The sequence below is a fragment of the Adelges cooleyi genome, unplaced genomic scaffold (genome assembly GCF_023614345.1).
Source record: "Adelges cooleyi isolate 19-005CV unplaced genomic scaffold, UGA_ACOO_1.1 ACOO_flye_CR_arks_rails_tigmint_CR_PRNA_247, whole genome shotgun sequence".
Classification (NCBI taxonomy): domain Eukaryota; kingdom Metazoa; phylum Arthropoda; class Insecta; order Hemiptera; family Adelgidae; genus Adelges; species Adelges cooleyi.
In genome coordinates, this window is record NW_026095912.1 from 14,707,495 (window position 1) to 14,730,362 (window position 22,868).

General features: G+C 37.9%; 2 protein-coding genes across 3 annotated transcripts; both read left to right on the plus strand.

The window, feature by feature from the left end:
- The first annotated feature begins 697 nt into the window (after window positions 1–697).
- LOC126836531 (proton-coupled amino acid transporter-like protein CG1139) lies at window positions 698–11,646 on the plus strand. 2 transcript variants are annotated; one of them, XR_007685336.1, is made up of 9 exons: window positions 698–1,046; window positions 2,493–2,643; window positions 5,222–5,367; window positions 5,473–5,557; window positions 8,327–8,680; window positions 9,048–9,229; window positions 9,310–9,536; window positions 10,761–11,175; window positions 11,242–11,646. XR_007685336.1 is itself a non-coding variant. In XM_050570029.1 (8 exons), the coding sequence occupies exons 1-8, from the start codon at window positions 901–903 to the stop codon at window positions 11,045–11,047; spliced, it is 1,578 nt and encodes a 525-aa protein (XP_050425986.1). In that variant the 5' UTR covers window positions 698–900; the 3' UTR covers window positions 11,048–11,646. The 2 variants fall into 2 exon arrangements, 1 of the variants encoding a protein (XP_050425986.1); XM_050570029.1 differs by having other exon boundaries at window positions 10,761–11,646.
- A 363-nt stretch (window positions 11,647–12,009) lies between these two features.
- On the plus strand, window positions 12,010–20,652 carry LOC126836797 (myb-like protein Q). Its single transcript, XM_050570439.1, has 5 exons — window positions 12,010–12,366; window positions 13,175–14,315; window positions 14,388–14,668; window positions 19,007–19,244; window positions 19,723–20,652. Exons 1-5 carry the CDS (start codon window positions 12,349–12,351, stop codon window positions 20,313–20,315), a joined length of 2,271 nt encoding a protein of 756 aa, XP_050426396.1. The 5' UTR covers window positions 12,010–12,348; the 3' UTR covers window positions 20,316–20,652.
- The last annotated feature ends 2,216 nt before the right edge of the window (window positions 20,653–22,868 follow it).

Below are 22,868 nucleotides of genomic sequence, written 5' to 3' on the forward strand. Positions count from 1 at the left end.
TATAACCTGACAATTGATAGCAATTGCCTATAAATTAGAAATAATAATAATTATTCTATTGTAACTACCCAAAAATTATAAAGCTTTGACAAACGGTTGTTTTTATTTGTTTATTGCATCGGTAATGTACTTGTGTGATGATAAAGTTTCTGAATTTTTAAAACCTACATCCACTCGAGCGCATTCGATAAAATTCCTACTTGAAAATGCTTCAAAATGGCATATTTTATTGTATAATACATATTATCTCTTATCTCTCTTATCTTATCAGTTAAATCAGCTGATATTTTCGTTATGATAACAATGAAAAAAAAAACTGTCGACTTTTCCGCGTGTGTGCCAAAGCGAAGACATAAAAAAAAACGTCAAAAACAATAATTATTGCGAATATCATCGGTATGGTTTATCGGCGGGCAATAAAAATTTACAAAATTTATTAATTTATGACCGCCGGATTAAGCCCGCGTTTCTGATCCCACATTTTTGTTTTAATGGCTCCCCGACAGCGTTATCTCCTTGCCCTCTCTATCCTGTACCGTGATGGCGTTCGATAATCCGTCTCTACAAGATAACCCTGGTGGTTTTGTGAGCACCGTTAACCGTGTGGCCGTGTAATCCCCCGGCTTGACATTTTGCTTGCATCACGCACATACAAACCGTATATCTACCTTCGAGTGCCCCCCCAATGACCGTATTCGCGGTTTTTTTTTCAAATCCACTTCAGTGTCGTTTCGCACAGGTCTTGTTCTAATTCACAGCAGTCATGCAAAGCGCGTGTTGGCGTCCGCTTTGAATGGAAACTCACTTCTTCATCATCAGACCAATCGATTCCTTAATACGTATTCCTTAGTCGTACCCGTTCCTTAGTCGCACCGTTTGTTCACAAATCCAGCCGGTCAGATGGATCAGACTCTCCCGGACACTTGCAACCAGAAACCCGGCCAGACCAACGCCGACACCAGCAATGGCTTGCCAAGGAGCAAGGGCAGACCGTCGATAACGTCTTTGGCTTCTTCGCTGGTCGTCAACGACCAATTGAAAATCTCGTGAGTGCACACCAACCGTGTCTCTTTTTTTATCTTAAAAAAATAAACCTATCCAAACTACGTCCGTCTAGCAGTGGTAGAGAAGAAGCAGACATGTGTAGGTCAACTGATTGACAAAACGCTCTTCCTTTCAATGCTTTCCTGCTGCTTCAGTTGTGTTAAACCGCGAGGAACAGATAAGTCACATAGACGCTTTTCAGTGGTAGCCTGCCCGTGCTTAGCACCTCCAAAATTGTTTGCGTTTCCGATGCTCTTAAGCACCCACACATTTACTGAAATTCCGCCTCTGGTGATTCATCGCAATGAATAGTCATTCAGACTACCGAGACTGTTTGCAGAAGTTGGTCAGAACGTGCAATGAGAGTTGGATTGGGCAATTATTGACCTAATGCTAAAGTCTGAATTACCAGCACTATCCTCAATCGTTTTGAGACACCCTTCTGTCTTATTATTCTTCACTATTCTCATTGAAGAGACAGGACTTTTTATTTATATTTCTATGTTGTAGCCGTAGTTGTTTGGACTTAAGATCTAAAAGTGACACAAACATGATATTTTTACTTGGGAAACCCCGAAAATAATCCAAAACACAAAATTATTTGTATTATAATATTGTTAATTGTTGGTGTTTACTTGTTGCCATTTCATATTTTTGCCATATTATTCAATGCCAATCGGTGGATACTCAATCCCAATTGGGTAACTTCTTACTTGGTAATATTTTAAATTATAACACTGGTAAATCAAACGACAAAGTTTAAACATTGTGTCATTTGCCTGTTATATGTGATATATTGGCCTGTACCCAGATTGGTTTAGAGATTAATAATTTTAAGTTACTAGTTAGCAATTTGTAGTTAATAATTAGTAATTTGTAATTGTCATTTAGTAATATTAACAGCCAAATCTGGGTTTACGCATATAAAAACTTAAAGCATTATACAATAATAAATGATTATATTGAGTTAACATTGATTGGGAATACCCATTCTATCTAATACATATTGGCCTGAAACGCAGATTTTTTTTTATAAATAAATAATTTTTAGCTACTAGTTAGTAATTTGTAGTTACTAATTCATAATGTTTAGTCACTAGTCAGTAATTTTTAGTTAATAATGAGTAATTTTCATTTAATAGTTAATAATTTTTTAACTGCCAATTAATAACTTGTAATTACTAATAAGTAATTTGTAGTTAATAATGAGTAATTTTCATTTAATAATTATTAATTTTTTAACTGCCAATTAATAACTTGTAATTACTAATAAGTAATTTGTACTTGAATCATTCGCTCAGTCTCAAGTGTAGTTGGCTCTTTGGGTTGAAAGATCAACCTAATATTTTTAGTTTTAACAAAAAAAAAACACATGGTTCGGTCACACACCACACACACACACAGCAGCTTACAAACTAACCTAACCTATTGTCTCTGTGTTTCCATAGAAATCTGGAAGCGGCAGTGCACATAGTCAAGTCGACCATTGGCGGTGGTTTCCTGTCGATGCCAGACGCCTTTAAGCATGCCGGCTTACTGGTGGGTTCTTTGGGCACATTCGTCATGGGCCTGGCCGTTTACAATACACTGTCGATAATAGTAAGTACATCGGCTATATGCTTGTGTTAATCTTACTTGTCCAATTATATCCTATTATTGTATTAATCCTACTATATTATATTGGATTTGTCATAAAACGTTTTTTATCTGAAAAAAAAATAATTGCGGATAATTGTTTTTTTTTTATTTTTAAAAAAAATTATAACACAACGAGGTATTATAACAATTGGTATACCTATCTATTGGTTCGCAGACAAGATAAAAACAAACATTAACCTTCGAGTATCTCGAGATTTATGGTCAAATTGTTTGTTGATTTTTAGGCCTATTTCAAGGAGTTTCGCTATTACCTACTGTAAATCACCACACCGTTGTTTGTTTAAACTTTTCAAGTGGTATTACATCGTTATTGTAATCCAACATTGTTGTTCTTTTCCACTCAAAGACTAAAGTCTTCGATTTTTCCTTTTCGAAATCGTATCCAGCCGATTACACACGTCTTATCTAAGTGCTTTATCTGTGCTTTTTGAATTTAAAAAGTCTCTAAAAAATATTTAGTCACAAACTACAACTGGTACAAACGTTTCCTAACTAATTATGTTAGTTACCTAACCCAATTCATCCCAAAAAATATTTCAGCCTAAATCCGTGAAAATCTAGATTTGATCTAGACGAAAACACAAAATAATAATTTATCTTGTCTAGATTATTTATTTCTAATCTAAACTCAACCACACTTGTACCGCACGGCCCGGATATTAATACAGAGATGAGCAAATTCTTAAACGAATATTTTTTTAAATTTTAATTATTCAAGTAAACATATACTATTCCTATGTGACTGGTTTTATATATTTTTTAAATGTAGTATACATTATTCACAGGAAATAATGTTTTTAATAAATTATAAACGACCTTAAAAAAAACACTTAAAAATTATTTAAATATTATTTGCATAAGTGTTGCTAATGGGCGACTTCTTAGGTAACAAGTCTGTATTCTATTATCATATTTTTAATCATTTAAGACAAGATCAACATAAACAAAGTTATAGAAACATTTTCAGAACAAGTTTAGCTCTTGTATACAAATTCAAATGATAATAAACCAGATTTGTTGTACAACATCCTTGCTTGAAAAAATCATTAACCTCATTAATTTAAGTTTAAATTTAAACACCTGGAAAAATGCAGAGCTTAAGCACCCTCAATTGATTTGCCAATAAAATGTGTCGTTTCGGGTCAAACGGATGTGTGATTTATTTGGAAAAACTGTAAAAATATTAGCACTGACTTTTTAAAAACGGGAATAAATAATAATCGGTCCAATAATTTATAGTACAAAAAAAAATGTATAAGGATGTTAAAGAGGTATTTTTCATGATACAATATACATGTGAACAAGGCTATAATAATACAAGGTGCGACCAACAAATAAATGTTGTTGTGAAAAATGTAACAAGTAAAAAGGGTGTAATAAGTGTTATTTTATAAACCAAAGTACAACAGTTGTGATTAAGAAAGTCTTACAAAGTAAAATATTGCCACGACTACTTTCAGGTGTTGTGATATTCTCAAAGTTAATATTGTTTTCTATACGACACTTTTATTTTCAAGCATGTTAATATAATATTTAATAAAAATGTTACATTTCATACACAGAAAAAATGTTTGTTTTTTCATTAAATAAACATAAACTTTCAAGTTTAAAACATTTTGATTAGAACAAAGACCCAATTTTACAACTTTTAAAAAAAATTCTATAGGCTAAATTAAAATTAAAAATTATATAAATTAAATCAAGCCATTTAATGGATCAATAAATTAGGCAAAATTATAAAGTTTTCGTTAAAAAAAATGTACTTAGAAAAATAATTTTTTTAGTCTCTTGGAAAAACCAAAATTTCAAATTGGGCCCTTGTTCTTATAATCGTCTCAACTAGTCTTGTACGGTTGATGTATTGATTTATTGTAAGTGTGATAACCGTTTGAATACAATTTCTATTTAGTTAAGTCATACATTCGATTGCTGACAAGTACAGGGTGATCGATTTAATGTAATACACACATTGTTTTTTTTAAAAACAATCGCGATTTTCTAGTTTTTCTTTTGGAGACACTCTACTTTATGTTATTTTACATGATAAGACAATATTGGATTAATTTTTCAAAGCTCTTCTCAACTTTTACAACTTAAATGGGTAACGCTTTTAATAAATTAAATTTTTAAAATGAAAATAATTTATCGAAAACGTTAACGGGTCGATAACCGGTTTTGTATAATTTACAATCATAAAGTTACTAAAGTTTGAAATTAATAAGTCATTTAGCTTTGGGTTTTTTTTTTTGCTTTTAATTTATTGAAATAAAATAAAATTTCCAATTTATTACCTTACGAGGACGCCTGTCACGTAATTAGATTTAACTAATATGTTGGTATGGATAGAAGATATTAGATTGAGATACTAGATTGCAGGACATATCCATGTGCATTGTGATGCGTCTGCACGAAGTGTGGATACTCTTAACCGAGTTTACTAGTTTTCATTGAAATTGCGCCCATTGATGGCTAATGATGACAATTTTAAACATACGGGCTCTTTTGTTTTTTTTTTCAGGTAAAATGCTCTCAAGCGATACCGACGACCCGCGAACCCGGCGATCCTTCGGGAATACCCCGAAAATTGGATTTCCCAGAAACCGTGGAGTACGTGTTCTTGCACGGCGCCCGCGGTAAATTCGCCAAGTGGGCGTCGCTCTCCAGGTCGGTCGTGAACGGAATGTGTGACATAACAATGTCGACGACGATAACGATAACGATAAGCTGCAGCCGGTGTATGATAATTAATACTATTAATTGTGTTTGTAGACGATTCACCGGCACCACACTGTTTGTCACGTACTACGGAGTGAACGTCATCTACGTTTGCATAATAGCGACCACCGCCAAACAGGTACCCTGAATTGCCCTTTTGAAAACATTTTTGAAACAATTTTAAAAACCGGCCGGTGCAGCAGCTGATGGTGTGAGTCCAGAGAATAGTGGTGGGGGGGGGGGGCGGGGCGCGAGGGAGAGGTCTGCACAGGAACGACCGAGAGTGATAAAATCGCTTTGAAAATATTTTCACTACTACGGCGGATACGATCGGGTCTGTCTGGAATAATAATAACCAGTTGTCGTGTTGTACTGATGAAAACACGTATACCAGATACACCGGCTGTTGCCTAACTCGCATAGCATTCACCTAGACGTTCACTGCGGTCAATGTGTAATTTCCCCCATTTTTTCTTAATCCAAAAAAAGGGTTAAGTACAAATTTTCCTGAAAATTTTGAAAATTGTTCATGCTATAGCCATAGTTGTGCATCGTTCGAATAAAACGTTATCTAAATAATCGTCTAGATAACACATAATCTAAATAATCGTCTAGATAACACATAATCTAAATAATCGTCTAGATAACACATAATCTAAATAATCGTCTAGATAACACATTATCCAAGTAAAATGTATTCGAAAAATTTCAAAATAATCATTTAAATCGTTTTTTATACAAATAATTCCAAGCATAGTTATTCAAATTATTTAAATAGTTTGTAAGTGTTTTTTTTTTTTTACAAAATATGCAAATCCAGTACATAGAGGAAAACAATTAGTTATCAAAATAAATTGTAGAAAACCTATTCGAATAAGAATTTACATAACTCTGGTTGTAGCCTCGCTCTTGATCTACCATCAGTGTAATTTTCAGACCTCAAGTCCCAAAAGTAAACCTAAAAAATCCGATTAAACAGAAAGTTTCCAACTAGGGGAAAAGGTTTTTGCGCTATTTTTATTATATTTCATATAAAATATTTTTCATATGAAACTAATTCGACTGTTAATAAAGAGTTTTTAAATAGTTGTATTCATCTGTTGAGGTGCTTTACTAGATTTTGATTAGGAATGGGTGAACTTCTTACTTTTTTGGCCCAAACAAAGTACATTTAGTGTACGATTTATAATCTATAGACTTGCTACGTTCAAAAATCCAGGTACCTTTTTAGTTTCCCAACGAGGCTATGAGGATATGAACAGGAGCTGTACGACCAGACAATTTCCTATTCTTAATATTACAATTCTTCTAAAAGCGCAGCTAAACATCAAAACAATAACGGATATTTTATTTATATTCATTCGCTTAGACTTTAGCTACTCTACACTTGAAACAACCAAGTCAACGCCTACCTACCACTCGGTACTGACCATGTGAAATCAACACTGCAACTTTCACTTTTACTGGGAAATTTCCAGACATTTTTTTCTATATTTATTACACTACTACTAGAAATGAAATGTTTACACAACGTTTCGGTGTATACATTATTTTTTTATATAATATATTACTCATACAATATTATTAACACTTGTTCGCGAATGATTATTATGAATAGTACAACAATTTTATTCCAAACAAACTATCAACACTAGGACGACAAATAAGATCTCAATGGTCGTTTTATTTGCGCGTTAAGTGGAATTCGAATATTATTGAGATTAGAAAACTTCCTGGTTTTACACTGTAAAATTCTTATTCACATTTTTATAGCTCTCCCGACCAATGGCCGTGTTCGGTTTTAGAACTAAACCCGTTTGAAGATCGAAATCATAACTTAATGAATCAATTTAGCACTTATGTTTAATTGCTCCGACGACCTTGTATGCCCTTTTTTTTTTATTAGAACCAAAACAAATCAGTAGAAATTTCAAAAAAAATAAACCTAATTGCAATAAAACAAAATAAGTACATAGATTATATTATACTTATGCCTATAAAATATAAAAACACGCATGAAATAGATAAAAAAAAAAAATATGTATTTACTGCGCCACATAATTTTGTTTGTAGAAAATCGTGTTGACCTTCATTGCGCTGTTCGGCATAGTCGCAATATTATGCTCGAAAATGATTCAATTATTATTACTGCGCGATTCGATTTATTTTTAAAAAAAACAATTAGAGTTAAAAATACAATTGGTTTTCAGTTGAACGTGACAAAAAAATATCGATCACCTGTCTTACAAACTTGTATCCAAAAGGAATTGAAAAATAGAGATAAGAGATAAGAGCTTAGAGAAAAATGATAAGAGACAAAATATAAGTGATAGGAGATAAAATGATATGGACAGATAAATAATAAACTAGATCGCTAAATGTATGTATGCCGCCAAAAGAGATCATTTTCGACGTGAAAACGTCTTATGGTAATATCTGGAATTTAGTCGTTAATTTCTGTTTTCCCGATGTTGATAAGAAACTGCTGATGACGGATAATGATAAGAGACGAAATGACATTTAAAAAGATCTGATAAGGATCAGTAATAATCACAGATATATATATATATGATAAACTAATGGCTCTGTGTACATGCGCAAATATAGTTAAATAAGTTACCATTTCCGCCAGCTGTGGAATTAGAACCTTACATTGAATTTTGTATAACATATAATATAAGCTAAGTGATAACGCAGAATCATAGATATATATATATATATTATTTTATACACACACGTAAATCCCACAAAAATGGCGGACGTCGACTTCCATTTTTATCAGTTATCACTAGTTAGCAATCTAGTTTATTACAGTATTTAATGATAAGTGATAAGAGATAACATACCATGATTAAACACTTCTTTTTTCCTGGCTCGTTAATAATTGGCGGGCTTTTGATTTGCACAGTTCGTCGACAACTATTTCCCGTACGGAATACTGCGCGATCATTCCATCCGTTGGTATCCTTCGCTGGTGGCGCTGGTCGTCATACCCTTGGGCATGGTCCGGCTGATGAAATACCTGGTGCCGTTTTCGGCCATAGCCAACATGTTCATGGGCATCGGCAGCGGCATGGTGTTCTACTACTTGGCGATTGGCGACCAAACGTCATCCGACACCAGAGATGTCTCATCAGAGATTGGCAACGTCACGTCTGCCTCGAGTTCGGCAGCCGACCAGGTGCAATGGATCGCAGCTCCTCTGTCCCAATGGCCTTTGTTTATGGGCACGTGTTTATGTTCCATGGAAGGCGTTGGAATGGTGAGCAATTCAGTTTATAACTGTCCTTCGATTTCGAATCCCGAATCATCAGCCCAACCTGGTTCGCATTCATCCCCATTGCCATCTTTACTGTCCTCTCAGCAGTCACTCTTTACCTTAATAGCACCGAGACTCTGCGAATACACCACCAGGAGTTTATTTTCGGACAAGTAGAGACTTCTAGAGGAAGCACCTGCACGATGATTACCCAAAAGAGTCCCATTGATATCCAAAAAATGACTCCTGTTAACTACCTTTAGCATCCCAATCGTCTTCGGGAGTCTTATATACACCCTCCCCCCCATTGGAGGCTTTGTGCCATTAGGATGTGCTCACAGCCGGTGTAAGTCTCCGTTTTGTTTTTCAGCTTCTCCACATTGAAAGCGCCATGAAAAACCCCAGAGCGTTGCTGGAGAAACCCTGGTACACTCTACTCAAGTCGATGGCCATCATAGTACTGCTGAACAGTTCGATGGGATTTTTCGGTTACTTGCGATACGGTAACCAGGTGGCCGGATCCATTTCGCTAAGTCTGCCCCAAGACAGCTGGTAAGTCGAGTACAACTTGCCATTTCATCTTCTGGGACATTGATTGTGAGCGACTTTAACGCAACGGGTTTTGTTGACAGGCTCTCGCAGTCTGTTAAGCTGGCAATAGCTTTGGGCATATTGTTCACCTACGGTCTACAGTTGACAGTCACGGCGGAATTACTTTGGAGGAGTATCCAGAAGTCGTACTTTGGGGTAGATCTGTACACCGGAGACGAACAACACAAGAGTGAGGGGAAGAAATCTTCAGATGGCGCCGAAACGGTGGTTTACTATACAATGCGACTCTTCCTAATACTCAGCACCAGTAAGTCGCGCATGTTACTGATTTTCAAAATACTACCTTAGCTAATTTAGACTAGCCGTGTGAAGAAACTACTTCTACCTAACCTTCGGGGAGATTACCCCTTTTTCGCCCCACGTCTACTGCACAAACTTGTCTTGTTATTGATCAATGATTGATCTAGATACACTTACATAGGACTGCTGTTAACAGCTGACCAACAATACAGGAGAAAATTAGTGAAAAACGTTGAAAACAGACTCTACGATAATGTAGTAACAAAGTGATACACCCACCAAGACTTTCATTGTTGTTGTAGTTATTAAATAATACTAAGTTTTGTTTTGAAATTAGGATTTTACCAACCCGTTAATTAAATCGAATTATGTGACAGGCGTCCTCATAAGGAAATTGGAAATTTTATTTTATTTCAATTTAAAAGCCAAATAAAATCTAAGCTAAATGACTTTAGTAACTTTAAAACTAATTAACCAAAACCGGTTATCGGCCAGTCAACGTTTTCAATACATTATTTTCAATTTAAAAAGTTAATTAATTAAATACGTTATCAGTTAAGTTGTAAAAGTTGAAAAGAGCTTTGAAAAAAAAAATTAAATATTGTCTTATAGTGTAAAATAACATAAAGTAGAGTGTCTCCAAAAAGAAAAACTAGAAAATTGCAATTGTTTGGTTAGGTTGATTTAATTTATAAAATATTAATTTAGCCTAAGGAATTTTTTTAAAAGTTGCAAAATTGGGTCTTTGTTCTAATCAAAACTTTTAAAATTTAAAAGTTTATGTTTTTTTAATTAAAAAAAACCCTTGTCTGTGTATGAAATGTAACATTTTTATTCGACATTATATTAACATGGTTGAAAAATAAAAATAAAAGTGTCATATAGAAAACAATATAAACTTTGAGAATATTACAACACCACCTGACAGTCGTGGCAATATTTTACTTTGTAAGACTTTCTTAATCACAACTGTTGTACTTTGGTTTATAAAAATAAAACTTATCAGACCCTTTTTCTAGCAAAATAAAACGATTATGTTTTCAGTACCACAATATCAAACAAAAAGTTATAAGTATCCACACTTTATGCAGGTACATCAACGCGTGGACATGTCTTGCAACCTATAGTGTCTCCGATATCTTATCTCTAATCCACTGTCTCTCGATCATTCACCTACATAATATTTTTACTAGTTTTTTTGTTTTTTTTTTTGTTTTTTCCACATTCGTAGTCTTGATGGCGACCGTTATACCGGACATAGGTCCGTTGGTTTCGCTGGTGGGGTCCATTGGCTTCTCGGTGCTCGGTCTGACCGTGCCCGTTTGCATGGAGACCGTATGGCTGTACTACGAGGGCGAAGACCAAGGACCCGAGTCGTCCAGTGTCCGGAGAGTACTTAGGCACGGGAAAAACGTATTCCTCTTCGCCCTGTCCGTCATAGCTGCCGTGACAGGAGCTTACTTCAGCATCAGAGACATCGTTGACAATTACCACGCGTCAAGTTCCGGCACAGCATAAAAAAACCCACAACTATTAATCGTAATATAACATTAAAATGTCGACACTTGCTAAACACCAAAGTGCAGTCGACGCCCTTTGGTTTCCGCCAAAACGACCCCCAAGTCGTCTTGAATGTCAAGTTCATGGTACAAAATGAATTCCTCGGTTTTTTCACATATTTGTTTTTTAAATATATTTTTTTTTTATCTCAGCAATGTACACACAACCTTGTACGTTTAAACTCTATCGAAAATGGTTTATTGAAACTCAATGCGTTCGTTTCAACACTGCCAATAAGCCAATTTAAAAATGTATGCAAATGTTTTAACGAAGAAGAGATAAATATGTTTGTTTTTTTTTTTTTAGAATTAATTAGTTTCTACAACTTGTTATAATAAAATACTAATAAACGTTTATATTTTATTTTATTGTTATATAATTATTTGTTGTCGTCGGACTTGGTATTTTTTTCATATTAATTGTAATTAAAAAACTACACTGTAATATAAAAAATACCTAATTGACTTTGGAAAACAAGTCGAGTGGACAATTATTTTGTTACCAAATCGTTTTGTACGGTGTAAAAAAAAACCTAGTGAATTAAGTACTTAATTTTTAGCTACAAAAATATATTTATTTATATGTATTTTTAATAATACTGGATTTTTTTTTTTTTAAGAAACAAAACATCTTCGCGTTTTGCCAGGAATTCCGGAATGACATAATAATTTCACCTTTGGTCCTTCAGGCCGGATTTTTTTTTTTTTTTTTTGGCGATACCACATCCACACAAACAACAGGGCAATTTAATTGAGTGTTCATCTTGGCGTTTTGCCCGCTTGCCATACTATGTTTTGGTCTTCGGTATGACAGTCGTAGAAGAAAAAAATACTAACTATCCACTATGGTTGGGCCACGACATATTATTATTATTGTATTATTTTTTTTTTTTTTTGTTCATAATAAGCACTCAAGTGTGTGCGCTTGCGCGTCACACCGTACACGGTACCACCCCACTCGTGCCGGCCAAAAGAGAGAGTTGATCCGCAAGACGGTCGACGGTCCTGGCGGCTCTCTATATTGTTGCCGTTCGGTTCAGTATTCATGTAATAGCGACCAGGCTACGACGTTTGGCCAGCACGCGTTAAACCAGCCAACAAACACTCGGTGTGTACTTAAAACATAACACATCTATTCGTTTTTCGATTCGCACAGTTTCGATTGAAGGACACACACACACAAAACCGTTGTACCGTCAAACGTCTTAAAAGTGCCATCCGCGTTTGACTTATGCGTCGACGACCGGTTTCCGGAAGAACATGATTGGATTCGAAAACGTGAGCCTCTTTTGCACATAATATTTTTATTTCTATTGTTATTTATTGACTATATTGTTATTTGCTCCGGTCGACTACTACGATCCGTACGTGGAATATGAACATGTTTGATTGCCAACTAAATAATAATTAATATGTACTATGTATATGGGCCACGGCGTATGTAGACCGCAGTGTTATAATTGTTTTTATGATTATTATTGTCATGTTGTATGTACCTATATTATGTAGTTTTACGGACGTGATTGTTGTTAATAACATGTTAGTGTTTGCAGACTTTGTTAGTTGCTTTGACTTTGGTCGCGGAGACTTTAACGGTGGGCACCACGTCACCGTACCCTACATTCTGTTCCTTTCTTATTATTATATTATTATTTCTTCTTTCTTCCCCTTCACCACCGGCGCGCCACTCCTCCGCCATATTTCACTGCACACACACACACACACACACACACACCACACCTAGCCGTATAACAGCTACTCTCTCTCCGCGCTCGGGAATTCCCAATGGTTATTCTATATACGTGTAAGAGAGAGAGAGAGAGAGGAACGACGTGCAAACACTGTGTGGTGAAACTGTGTCACAACCGCTCCGCCATATTAATAAAACTCGTTTTTTTATATTCTACAACAACCGCCGCCGCCTCCGGTTAATGCGTATTATTATTATTCATCGGCCAAATATTCGTGTGCCCCACAACTCCTCGGGGGGGGGGGGGGGGAAATATTTTCTCTATGCGCTCTGCTCGGTCGTACACATTCGCGCAATATCTCATTCTCCGTTTTGATATAGTTATATTTTCGTCAGGCTATCATGGCTCAAACCGTGCCCAGAGCTGTGTCCATGTCGGCTGCCTGGTGTGCGGATCCACCGACGTACGACCAACAGCAGCAGCAGCAGCAGCAGCAGCAGCACCAGCAACAGCAACAGCAGCAAAATAACAACAATATGCAACACTACGGTGCTTCCGCAGCGGCGACGGCAGCCGACCCTTCGGACCTCGACAATTTCGACCTGTCCCTGCTGTTGCCTCAGCCCGCCGCGGCCGAACCCACGTCGTCGGCCGACGGCACAGTGCCGGCCGGGCTCCAACAGCAAGACGACGACCATCAAATCCTGAGCCAGCTGACCGGCGGAGGCAGCTACAACAACAACAACAACAACAACGGCCCCAACTGTTACGCCGGCGCCGACACCCTGGACACCCTGGACCTTACGCAGCTGTTGTCGCTGTACGACGACTACTGTACGGCCGAGGCTGCCGGCAACTTCCAAGACGTGCTGCTCAAGTCTTCTGCCACTGCCGCCGCCACCGCCGCCACCGCCTTGCCGGCGACGGCGATCAAAGAGGAGGTCGACGATTTCCAGCCGTCGCCCTCGGCTTCCCCGTCCGCGTTCATCTCGTCCTCTTCGTCGCCCCGGCCGTCGGCCTGTGGCGTTTCCGAGGTCACCTACAACGTCAACTGCACGTGGTTCGTGAAAGACGAACCGTCGGAGCCGACTTCGGCCGACCTGACAACGACCGCCGAGGGGGCCGGCAAACGGCGGTCGTCTTCGGTTTTGCTCAGGTCCCTGTTGGAGAGCAGCGCCGTCGTCAAGGACGAACCCAACGATTGTTGTGCCGCCACCACCACCACAGACGACGACGGGGTCGAGACCAAGCCGGACTTGGGGTCGGCCGACGGCCGAAAGGCGTCCAGTCACAGGCTGCTCGTCGAAATGCTGCGAGGCCCGAAAGAAGAACGGTTGACCACCGAAGACGACCCGACCACGTCCGCCGTGGTGGTCGGATCGACTTCTCCGGCCAACGCCGTAGCCGAACTGGCCGAACTGTTGTTGTACTCGGCCTGCTCTTCCACCGACCAAGGAGTGCCCACCGCCGACCGCCAGCAGTTTGACGACGACAAGACAACCGCCGCCGTTCACAAGTCCTCCGTCTTGCAAAGAGGTAGGTGGTGGCATACGACGTGCCGGGAAATCCAAAGACTTTCGACACTAACTGTTTTCGCGCTTTTTGCAGCCTCTCACAGGAAATGGACGTCCTCTCCGGAACAACAGCAATGGGCCGCCAATATGGTCGGACAGCAACACCAGTGGGACCACAGCAACAGCCCGTCGTTGGACATGACGGTACCGTCGCTTTCGCCCCAGCAAAACGGCGCCCTCGGCGAAGTGGACCTTTGCGCGGGCCAAGCTCTGTTCGACGACACCGCCGCTCTGGTCGACGGATTGTTGTTCGGAGACGGTGCCTGCAGGGACTTCAAAAGCGAACCCAGCAATCCTGCTTCGCCCCAGGACGAAGTGAGTGGTTTTTTATTAGTGGCAAAACGACAATTTCAGAGTTGCGCCTGTGGAGAAAACGATAAAATGGTCAAGCATAGGGTTTTGTAGGCAGAGATGACATCATATTTTGTTTGACTGGACATAAGTATGTCGTTTTACACTACTTCATGCTTGTACCTATAATAATCTAGCACATGACTTTTAGATAAACTCAATTATTCCCTAGAAATTAAACCATCAGGAATTTAGGGAAATTAGGTATATATATATATAGAAAATTACATATTTTATAACGTCTGGTAAACAGCAATTCGCGTTTGATAACTAAATGTAATATGTTGCGTTTTGTGCCACAATGGACACTGAAGAGTTAACTGTGTCGTTCATTGTAAAAGTGAATCATCTCTTTGTAATTGGATTTTGAAATAACAAGCTTTTTGCAAATGAACGTGTAGCAAAACAAATACAAGTAATCATTCAGTGCATTTATTGCTTCTCCATTTCAATTGTTACACCACTTTTACATTGAACAACCCAATTATTAATCGGGTGCCTCTACTCGATGGTCCGAGTCGATTGGCAAGTTAAAACTTTTTACTTTTGCTGCTAAACAATTTCGTCGTTAATCCGAAATATTTTTGTAAGTACTTTTCTTAGTCCAATTTTTGCAATTTACCATTAACTACCGCCCGACTTTAGACTTGGACGGCAGTCGGGTCATCGAAAAAAAAAAAACGTGGCCTCATTTCAAAGAAAATAATAATATTGTCGTAAAAAAACCCCAAAAAATAAAAAAAACCATTTAAAAATCAAGACGTTCATATTATTATTATTATTCTAACGATGTAGCTTTATAATCGTCAGCCGGCCGTTTAGTGGCTCTTCTTTTATTTTATTTTTTTTTTCATTTTTTTTTTCCTCGGTTTTATTACGATTTTATTGAAATTTTATCACTCGGAAGACGGTCGTTTTTTACGAGCAGTGGATTAGTGCAAGCAGAAGAGAAACTCTTCTGGCCGCGCGCACAACTCACCGCATTCCTGCCCGGGGAAACGGGTTTTGTGCTCGCATATTATTATTATTATTATTATTATTATTATTATTACTATTAGTATATTTTCCACAACAACAACCGCGTTAGTTTAGAATAATAATATATTTTTATTTTTCATATATTCTGTTTTTCTCTGTCTGTCGGTCTCTCTCTCTCTCTCTCTCTCTCTCTCTCCCAAACGACCGCACGAATAACATACATCTTTATTATTTGAAGAGAGTAAGAAAAAAAAAAACATAATTAAAAGGTGGTCGCGTTGACGTCATCCATCGTCGGTTAGGTTGTTACACAAGAAGAACAATAATTACACTTAATCGCATTTCGAACCGAGTCCACAACGCACAATATAGTGCGTACCTACCTAGCTAGCTAATAATAACAACAATATGATAATTGTTAATATGCTTTTCGAGCAGACGGATATGACTCGATATCGTGCAATATCTAAAGACGTTCGATGGTCCAGCATATCGTTAATGTGTGCACGCCTGTGTCTATGATATCATTATGACAATCGACAGCTAACGGGGGCCATTGAATTTCGGACAGGCAGACGACAACGATAATATATCACTCTACAGTACTTTTAATAAGCAAATAGATCCGGCCAAGGTCGCGGTGCTACGCCACAGGAATGTTGGTGAAAAATGGGTGTGCGCACTTTACACACAAAGAACTTTGGCCCGGAGGCTAAAATCCGTTTTGGTCTGGATAAAAAATGAAAATTAAACCGACAACCGACTCGTAATGAATTATTATAATGTGTATTTTTAGACTTGTCTTGTATATTATAATGGAGTCGATGCACTAACGCCGCTTTGTGTGCTCGGCGAGGGCGTAGTCGACTTATTACAATATTATTAACACTGTTAATATGTAAAATCAAATTCCTCGACTACGGTTTGACGTCACCGCGAGTACTCTCTGATGCAACAACGCAATACGCAGATCCGCTTTTGTATAAGAAAAAAAGTTAAAAAACTGTTTTTTTTTTCATGAAAAAAATGCCCTTCAAAAGTAGAGCGAATGGGATGCGAGCGAATGTGATTTCTTTTGGCTGTTTGTTGAAGATTTACTAAAAGCAAAAAAAAAACAATATGGAGCTGTCTTGTGTTTACTACACAAAGCGATTCGGTTATCAAATTTATCGTCGTCTCACATATTCAGTTCCTACGAACACATTTTCCTAAACAACCGACGGACTTGTAAGTCGAATAGAATTTTCGAAAATAATTTATTCCGTCCACGCGGCTGTTTTGGTCTGTGGAATACTTTTGGCTTGAAAAAAATCGAAATTGGTTTTTTTCTTCTCATTTCTTTGGACACTAAACAAAATATGACATACAACTTATTATTTTCTTTGAGCGTTTCGCGTGTAATCGACCTAGTTAGCAGGCACGTTCTTAAATACAAATATATATATATATATATATATATATATATATCGGCGAACAAAAGACCAGAAAAGTGCTTTGAATTTAAAAAATTTGAATACTGCAAAAACCCGTTTTTTTTTTTTTTGCAATGTCATCACATACTACAAATGCTGAAGCTATTGTTTTTGTACATATTTTTTTTTTTTTTGTAATCTTTATTACCATAGAAATCCATAAAAATCAAGTATGTCGGCAAAAACCCTTAAATTTCACCGGTTAGTTTTGAAATTGATTCAAGATTTTCAATTATTGTATTGGGCGGGCAACGGTTATCTGAAAATGGGTTATCTCAAACCTTCGAAAAAACATTATAATTATGTGTGAATGGAAATGAGTATTAAAAAATAATAATCGGTGTCTGATTGAACGATTATCTCAACCGACTATTATTATAATAATATGTTGTCATAATTTATTAATTGTACATCTTGTAACAATGTGATCTCTTTGTGTTTGCAACTCGTGAACTCTACTTCAATGCACGTTGGGCCCCGTTAATGACTCTAAAGCGATTACAGTTTTGAATATATATATTTAAACTCGAATTCAATGGGAAACATTAAATCGTCGCTTAAGATATGCAACGTCACATATATCAATTTTTGGCCGAATCAAGTTAAGTTGGCCACACTGTTTCGCGGGTGGGCCTAAGATTCATGATAACGCTATAGCCGGAGAATTGATAACGTGGTCGTAATTTTATCGAAACTGATATGTTTGCTGTTCTTGTAAAATTGAAAGCATGTCGGATGGCGTTTTTGGGAGATTCACGTCGATCGTGTAAATCTTTGGGAGATAATTATTTACTAGGAGTCTAATTTATTTTCCAAGTATCTTTTTCGGGCATCTTCTTCGCATCGACGAGTCGCTAATCTTCCGTTGCCAAGCTAATATTCCAACAAGCGACGCCAATAACTTATTATTACTCATCGGGTTACGCCTTTCTAAATCGGTAAAAACATGGTGTCCGACGTGTACACATATCTAAGACGGTTTCTACACGAGAATTATTCTCATTAACCATTCCGGTCGAGTTGAAAATATTATATTGGCACGGATTACAGAGCTGTCGCTGTTGGCTATTGCGCGACCTTGCTATAGAAGTCTTTAACGAATTCCGCAAACGTTTTTTTTTTTTTTTTTAACGCGAAGGCGACGATGAAGTTTCTTTTCCTCGGTTATTATTAATTCTCATTTACAGCCTACGACGCTGACCGGTGAAAGTCTCAGACACACACACACACACTAATAGTCGACCTCTCACTCGTGGCCCTCTCCACCTTGTTAGTTTCTGGACCGCGCACTTTCTGTCTTTCTAAACGACCACGTGCGGCAACACCGATTATACAAACATACAACAGCCTCGTCGGTTGGCCTAAAATGAAATTAATTCTAATCTCGGTGAAGCATATTTCAATCCGAATCTTTCAAACGAAAGTCCTGACACCGTTTCTTCGATTCAACTCGACCACTGCTGCTGCTGCTGCTGTTGTTGCTATAATTATATCGGAAGCGCCGCCATTGACCTCGCAAACCTTACCTGCCTTGATTGAAACCAAAAAGCTCACGAATTCGTCTGATCCGAGCCTATCGGCCAATGTAAATTTGGAATAGCCAATATGATCACCAACCACCTTAGGGAGACCATTTAAGAAGACCAACGACCCTAAAGAACACACCGTTCATCATTCATGTCAGTGCCTCAACAACATGGTTTTCCCCAAAATAATTGTTGCACCATCTTTATCTACTGACAGACCTAAAACTGCCCATTTATCATCAGAAGTTATCTTGAGCCATAATTGTTGCTTTTTACTGTATTGGTATCCAATACATTAACTAACATGTTGAATATTTTATTTTCAGCATCGTGAAGATGAAGTCCGGATCAGAGCTCAAATGGACATGTGGAAATCTCTTCTGCTCCAACAAGAACAGCAAGACGATGACCACAGACAAAAGAGGAATTCGTCAACGGACATATCCAACGGCCAACAGCCACCCATGAAACGTCAACGCATAGATCACGAACAAGACACGATATTGTCGACCACGTCTTTGTCGCCACTCGGATCGTTTTCTCCTGCTTCTTCGACGTCTTCGGGTAAGGGCCATCTCGTTATGCCCAATGTCAAACTTATATTTGATACCTTTATTGGCATTGGTCTACATGTTAACACTGCGTAGGTTAAAATAAAATTTAAAAAAAACCCACAAGCTCGCAGAGACTTTGTCTATTGTTCAGGCACCGTGGGCGCCGTCGGGTCACTGAGCAAACCTGGAGAATCTATGACATCATTCGACAGTTTCCGATTAAACGATGCATCGCACGCACTTTTTTCAATCAGAATTTGATTTTTGCTCATTTCCGTTCGTCTATTTCTACATTCACATCGATCATTCGAATTTGTCATTCTTCGTTGCTCGTTGCTAAAGGGCCATATTTCCCAGGCGTTTCCCCCGACGGTTCAACGTGTCTTAATCAAGGCCCGCCTTGTGTTCGTACAGCTTGTGTCTTTGTGCCCGATCGGCTTGACGAATAATTTAATGTTTTTTTTTTTTTTTGTTTCGCCCTCCATCAGGTGGCTTGCCGTTGCCAATGTTGGACGTCAACGACAACATAATGTCGATACCGATCTCGGTGGACTGCGGCGACAGGGACGAAGAGGACGGCGAATACTACGCCGGAACAGCGGCCACGTCGCCTTCCTCGTCCGCGCGGTCGCCGGGCTCTTGTTCGGCGGCGTCTTCGGGCACGGCGGGGTCTTCGGGCCAACAACAACAACAACAACAACAACACCATCACCACCACATACACCTGTGGCAATTCCTCAAGGAGCTGTTGCAGCAGCACGACGACCACGGTCTACCCGCCGTCGCCGAAGACGGTGGCAAACCGACCGGCACCGCGACGATCATACGGTGGCTGGACCGGCCCAAGGGTGTGTTCAAGATCGAAGACTCGGTGGCGGTGGCCAAGCTGTGGGGTCGCCGCAAGAACAGGCCCGCCATGAACTACGACAAGCTGTCCCGGAGCATACGGCAATACTACAAGAAGGGCATCATGAAGAAGACGGAACGGTCGCAGAGGCTGGTCTACCAGTTCTGCCATCCGTACAGCGGCGGTTCGCCGTCGACCGCGGCCGCCAGTCCCGGGGCGACCGCGGACGTTTAGACCGCGGTCCGCGCGCGGCCCCGTCGACCGGGACGGCCCGAGGGGCGAACGCCGGGTGGTTCGGTCAATGGCGGAAGGTAATTTTCGCGAACCGACCTCTCGACCAAATCGAGTTGGCCACACTGTTGGACAACACCGCGGCCAAATCGAGTTGGCCACACTGTTGTTGGACAACGCCGAGTGTTGCGTCTCCAGCGACGATTCTGTGCGCCTTGGCCCACGAGTCGATCAGTGTCTCGATTGTTTTCCGTGTAAATATAGTATCTTAAGCAAAACCGACGACGACCGGACGACGACTAGACGGGCGACGCGGGCAGGCGTCCCCTCGCCTCGGTTACGAGGGCAGTAGACACCTGTCTGCGGGGGGGGGGGGGTTAATGTCCGTCTTTTTTTTTTGGGGGGGGGGGAGTAAGCATCCCCAGGCGCGGGTAAGTCCGGGAGAGGGTCCCGAGGGAACTTCCACGACAAACACCCTGTCCGTCCGGTCGTGTCTTCGAAAAGATCTTTCAAAGGCACTTTTCGAATGTATTTTTTTTTTTTTTTTTTCAAACTAAACTACCCCGAACGCGCGCCACCCCTTCGGCTCCTGGAGCGTAGAGGGTGAGCGCACTAAGGGTAGTGTTTCGGTCCCATATATCTATGATATATTGTCTCAATTCGTACGTTCTGTGAACACAATATTATTATTATTATTATTATTATTATCTCTATTTTGTATTATAATTGATGTATTATTTAGTAAGTGTACAAAAAAACATACATTTAAGTCTAGCTGTTACGATATACATTACCGCCGGGCAATGCGCTTTAGTATTGTCAAACGCGTAACGCTAATAATATATATATTAATCTTTTAATTATTTTTCAGTGATGCAACTTATGCGCGCGTCGATGTAGTTCATGTCGATTGCCATGTATAATATACAAAATATATTAATATTTTTTTTTTACTTTTTACTAACATTTTTTTATTTTATTTTACTATAACGTACCTAACAATAAATATATATAGTTATTTTAACAAATTATTATACATATAGGTGTCGAGGAATTTTTTTAGGATTTTTTTTTTTTTTTTTATTATCAACTTTGTATTCTTCTACTTGTGCTCGAATTTTTTATAATATTCTTTGTGTATAAGCGATTATTATTATTTGTAAATACCACTCTTGAAGAGTTGTACAATGTACACGCTCGTTAGCTGTTATACAAGTACACAATATAAGTGTACACCAATTACATATTATTATATTATTATTATTGTCGATAAGGTTTTTTTATAGCTACAATTACATATATATATATAGCGCTTGAAATGGAGTACTCGTTTTTAAGGATTTTGTAAATAATTTTTTTTTTATCGAATTAGCAGATGTAAAACTGACGCTACAACTAAGATTATAAAAAAATTAATATTAACGAGTAAAGTAGATAGTGTACCGCCATATATTATTATTTTTTTTTTCTTTCTATATTTTGTAATGTTTTTATTGAGAAAAATATATATGATGCATAATCATTTTTGTTTTTTTTTAATCGTCGGCCGAATATATATAGCTGGTGTATATCTATAATCAATATTAATAGATAACTTTGTTTAATATAAATATGCAGCACACATAATAATTAGTATAGTAACTAATATACATTGAAGTCAACATTGTTACAACAAAACTTATCGCAATTTACAGACCAAAGTCGGTGGTTATTGTAAGTTAGAAATTATTATTATTTGTACAAATGTGAAACCAAATCGTTTGTTTGTCTTGACTGATTAATTTACACCATTGATAATATTATATTAAATACTATTAATAATCAATGTTTACACCTGTAGGGATATCTTGGACACAAAATAAACACTCAACCGTTATAGGTGCGCTCAAACTAAAAAATTAAAAAATTTTAACTGTCAAATACATTATTACATAACGTGTCAAGTGACTATCGCGCATGCATTCAGCTAATACTTGAACCACATTGAATTCCGTTTAAGACTTTAGATAAGTGAATCATAACGCTAGATTCAAAATTATGTCATCATTGTGTATAATGTAATAATATTGTTGTTCAATCAAATTATTGGTAATAATTAAACTCGACTTGGCACAAGTAACTCACACAGAGGTGAGTGCTTGAATAATACTTGACAGAAGTTTCTTAAAGAAAAAAAAAACCATTTAAAAAATCCACTTAAATATCAAGTTTTGGTATGTTTAAATAAAATTGAATTGAACCATTATTAAAAAAAAAACTATTGTCAGTAGAACAACTCATAAAAGATCCATGTTGATCTAAGTTTAAAAATTAGGACCACACCTAACTCAAAAAATGTATTTCGTCTAAAGCCGGTTATCGACCAATCATTGTTTTCATTACATCATTTAACTTTTGATAGGTAAATCTAATTGTATAGATTTCTGTTTGATTTTTAAAAGTGATCTGTTAATAAATTACCGTTTAATGTTTAAAATAATATGTTTACTGGACACTAGCGTTTATTAAGGCGCATTGGATAGGCAATTTTACAATAAATATAAACTTAGGCTGAGA

What these genes read in the sequence shown, in the direction of transcription:
- LOC126836531 (XM_050570029.1), top strand. Translation starts at nt 901, where the DNA reads ATGGATCAGACTCTCCCGGACACTTGCAACCAGAAACCCGGCCAGACC. An exon ending in AGTCTGCCCCAAGACAGCTG is followed by an intron (nt 9,230 to 9,309) that starts GTAAGTCGAGTA and finishes TTTTGTTGACAG; the next exon opens with GCTCTCGCAGTCTGTTAAGC. An exon ending in CTTCCTAATACTCAGCACCA is followed by an intron (nt 9,537 to 10,760) that starts GTAAGTCGCGCA and finishes CCACATTCGTAG; the next exon opens with TCTTGATGGCGACCGTTATA.
- LOC126836797 (XM_050570439.1), top strand. An exon ending in GTCCTCCGTCTTGCAAAGAG is followed by an intron (nt 14,316 to 14,387) that starts GTAGGTGGTGGC and finishes CGCTTTTTGCAG; the next exon opens with CCTCTCACAGGAAATGGACG. An exon ending in TGCTTCTTCGACGTCTTCGG is followed by an intron (nt 19,245 to 19,722) that starts GTAAGGGCCATC and finishes GCCCTCCATCAG; the next exon opens with GTGGCTTGCCGTTGCCAATG.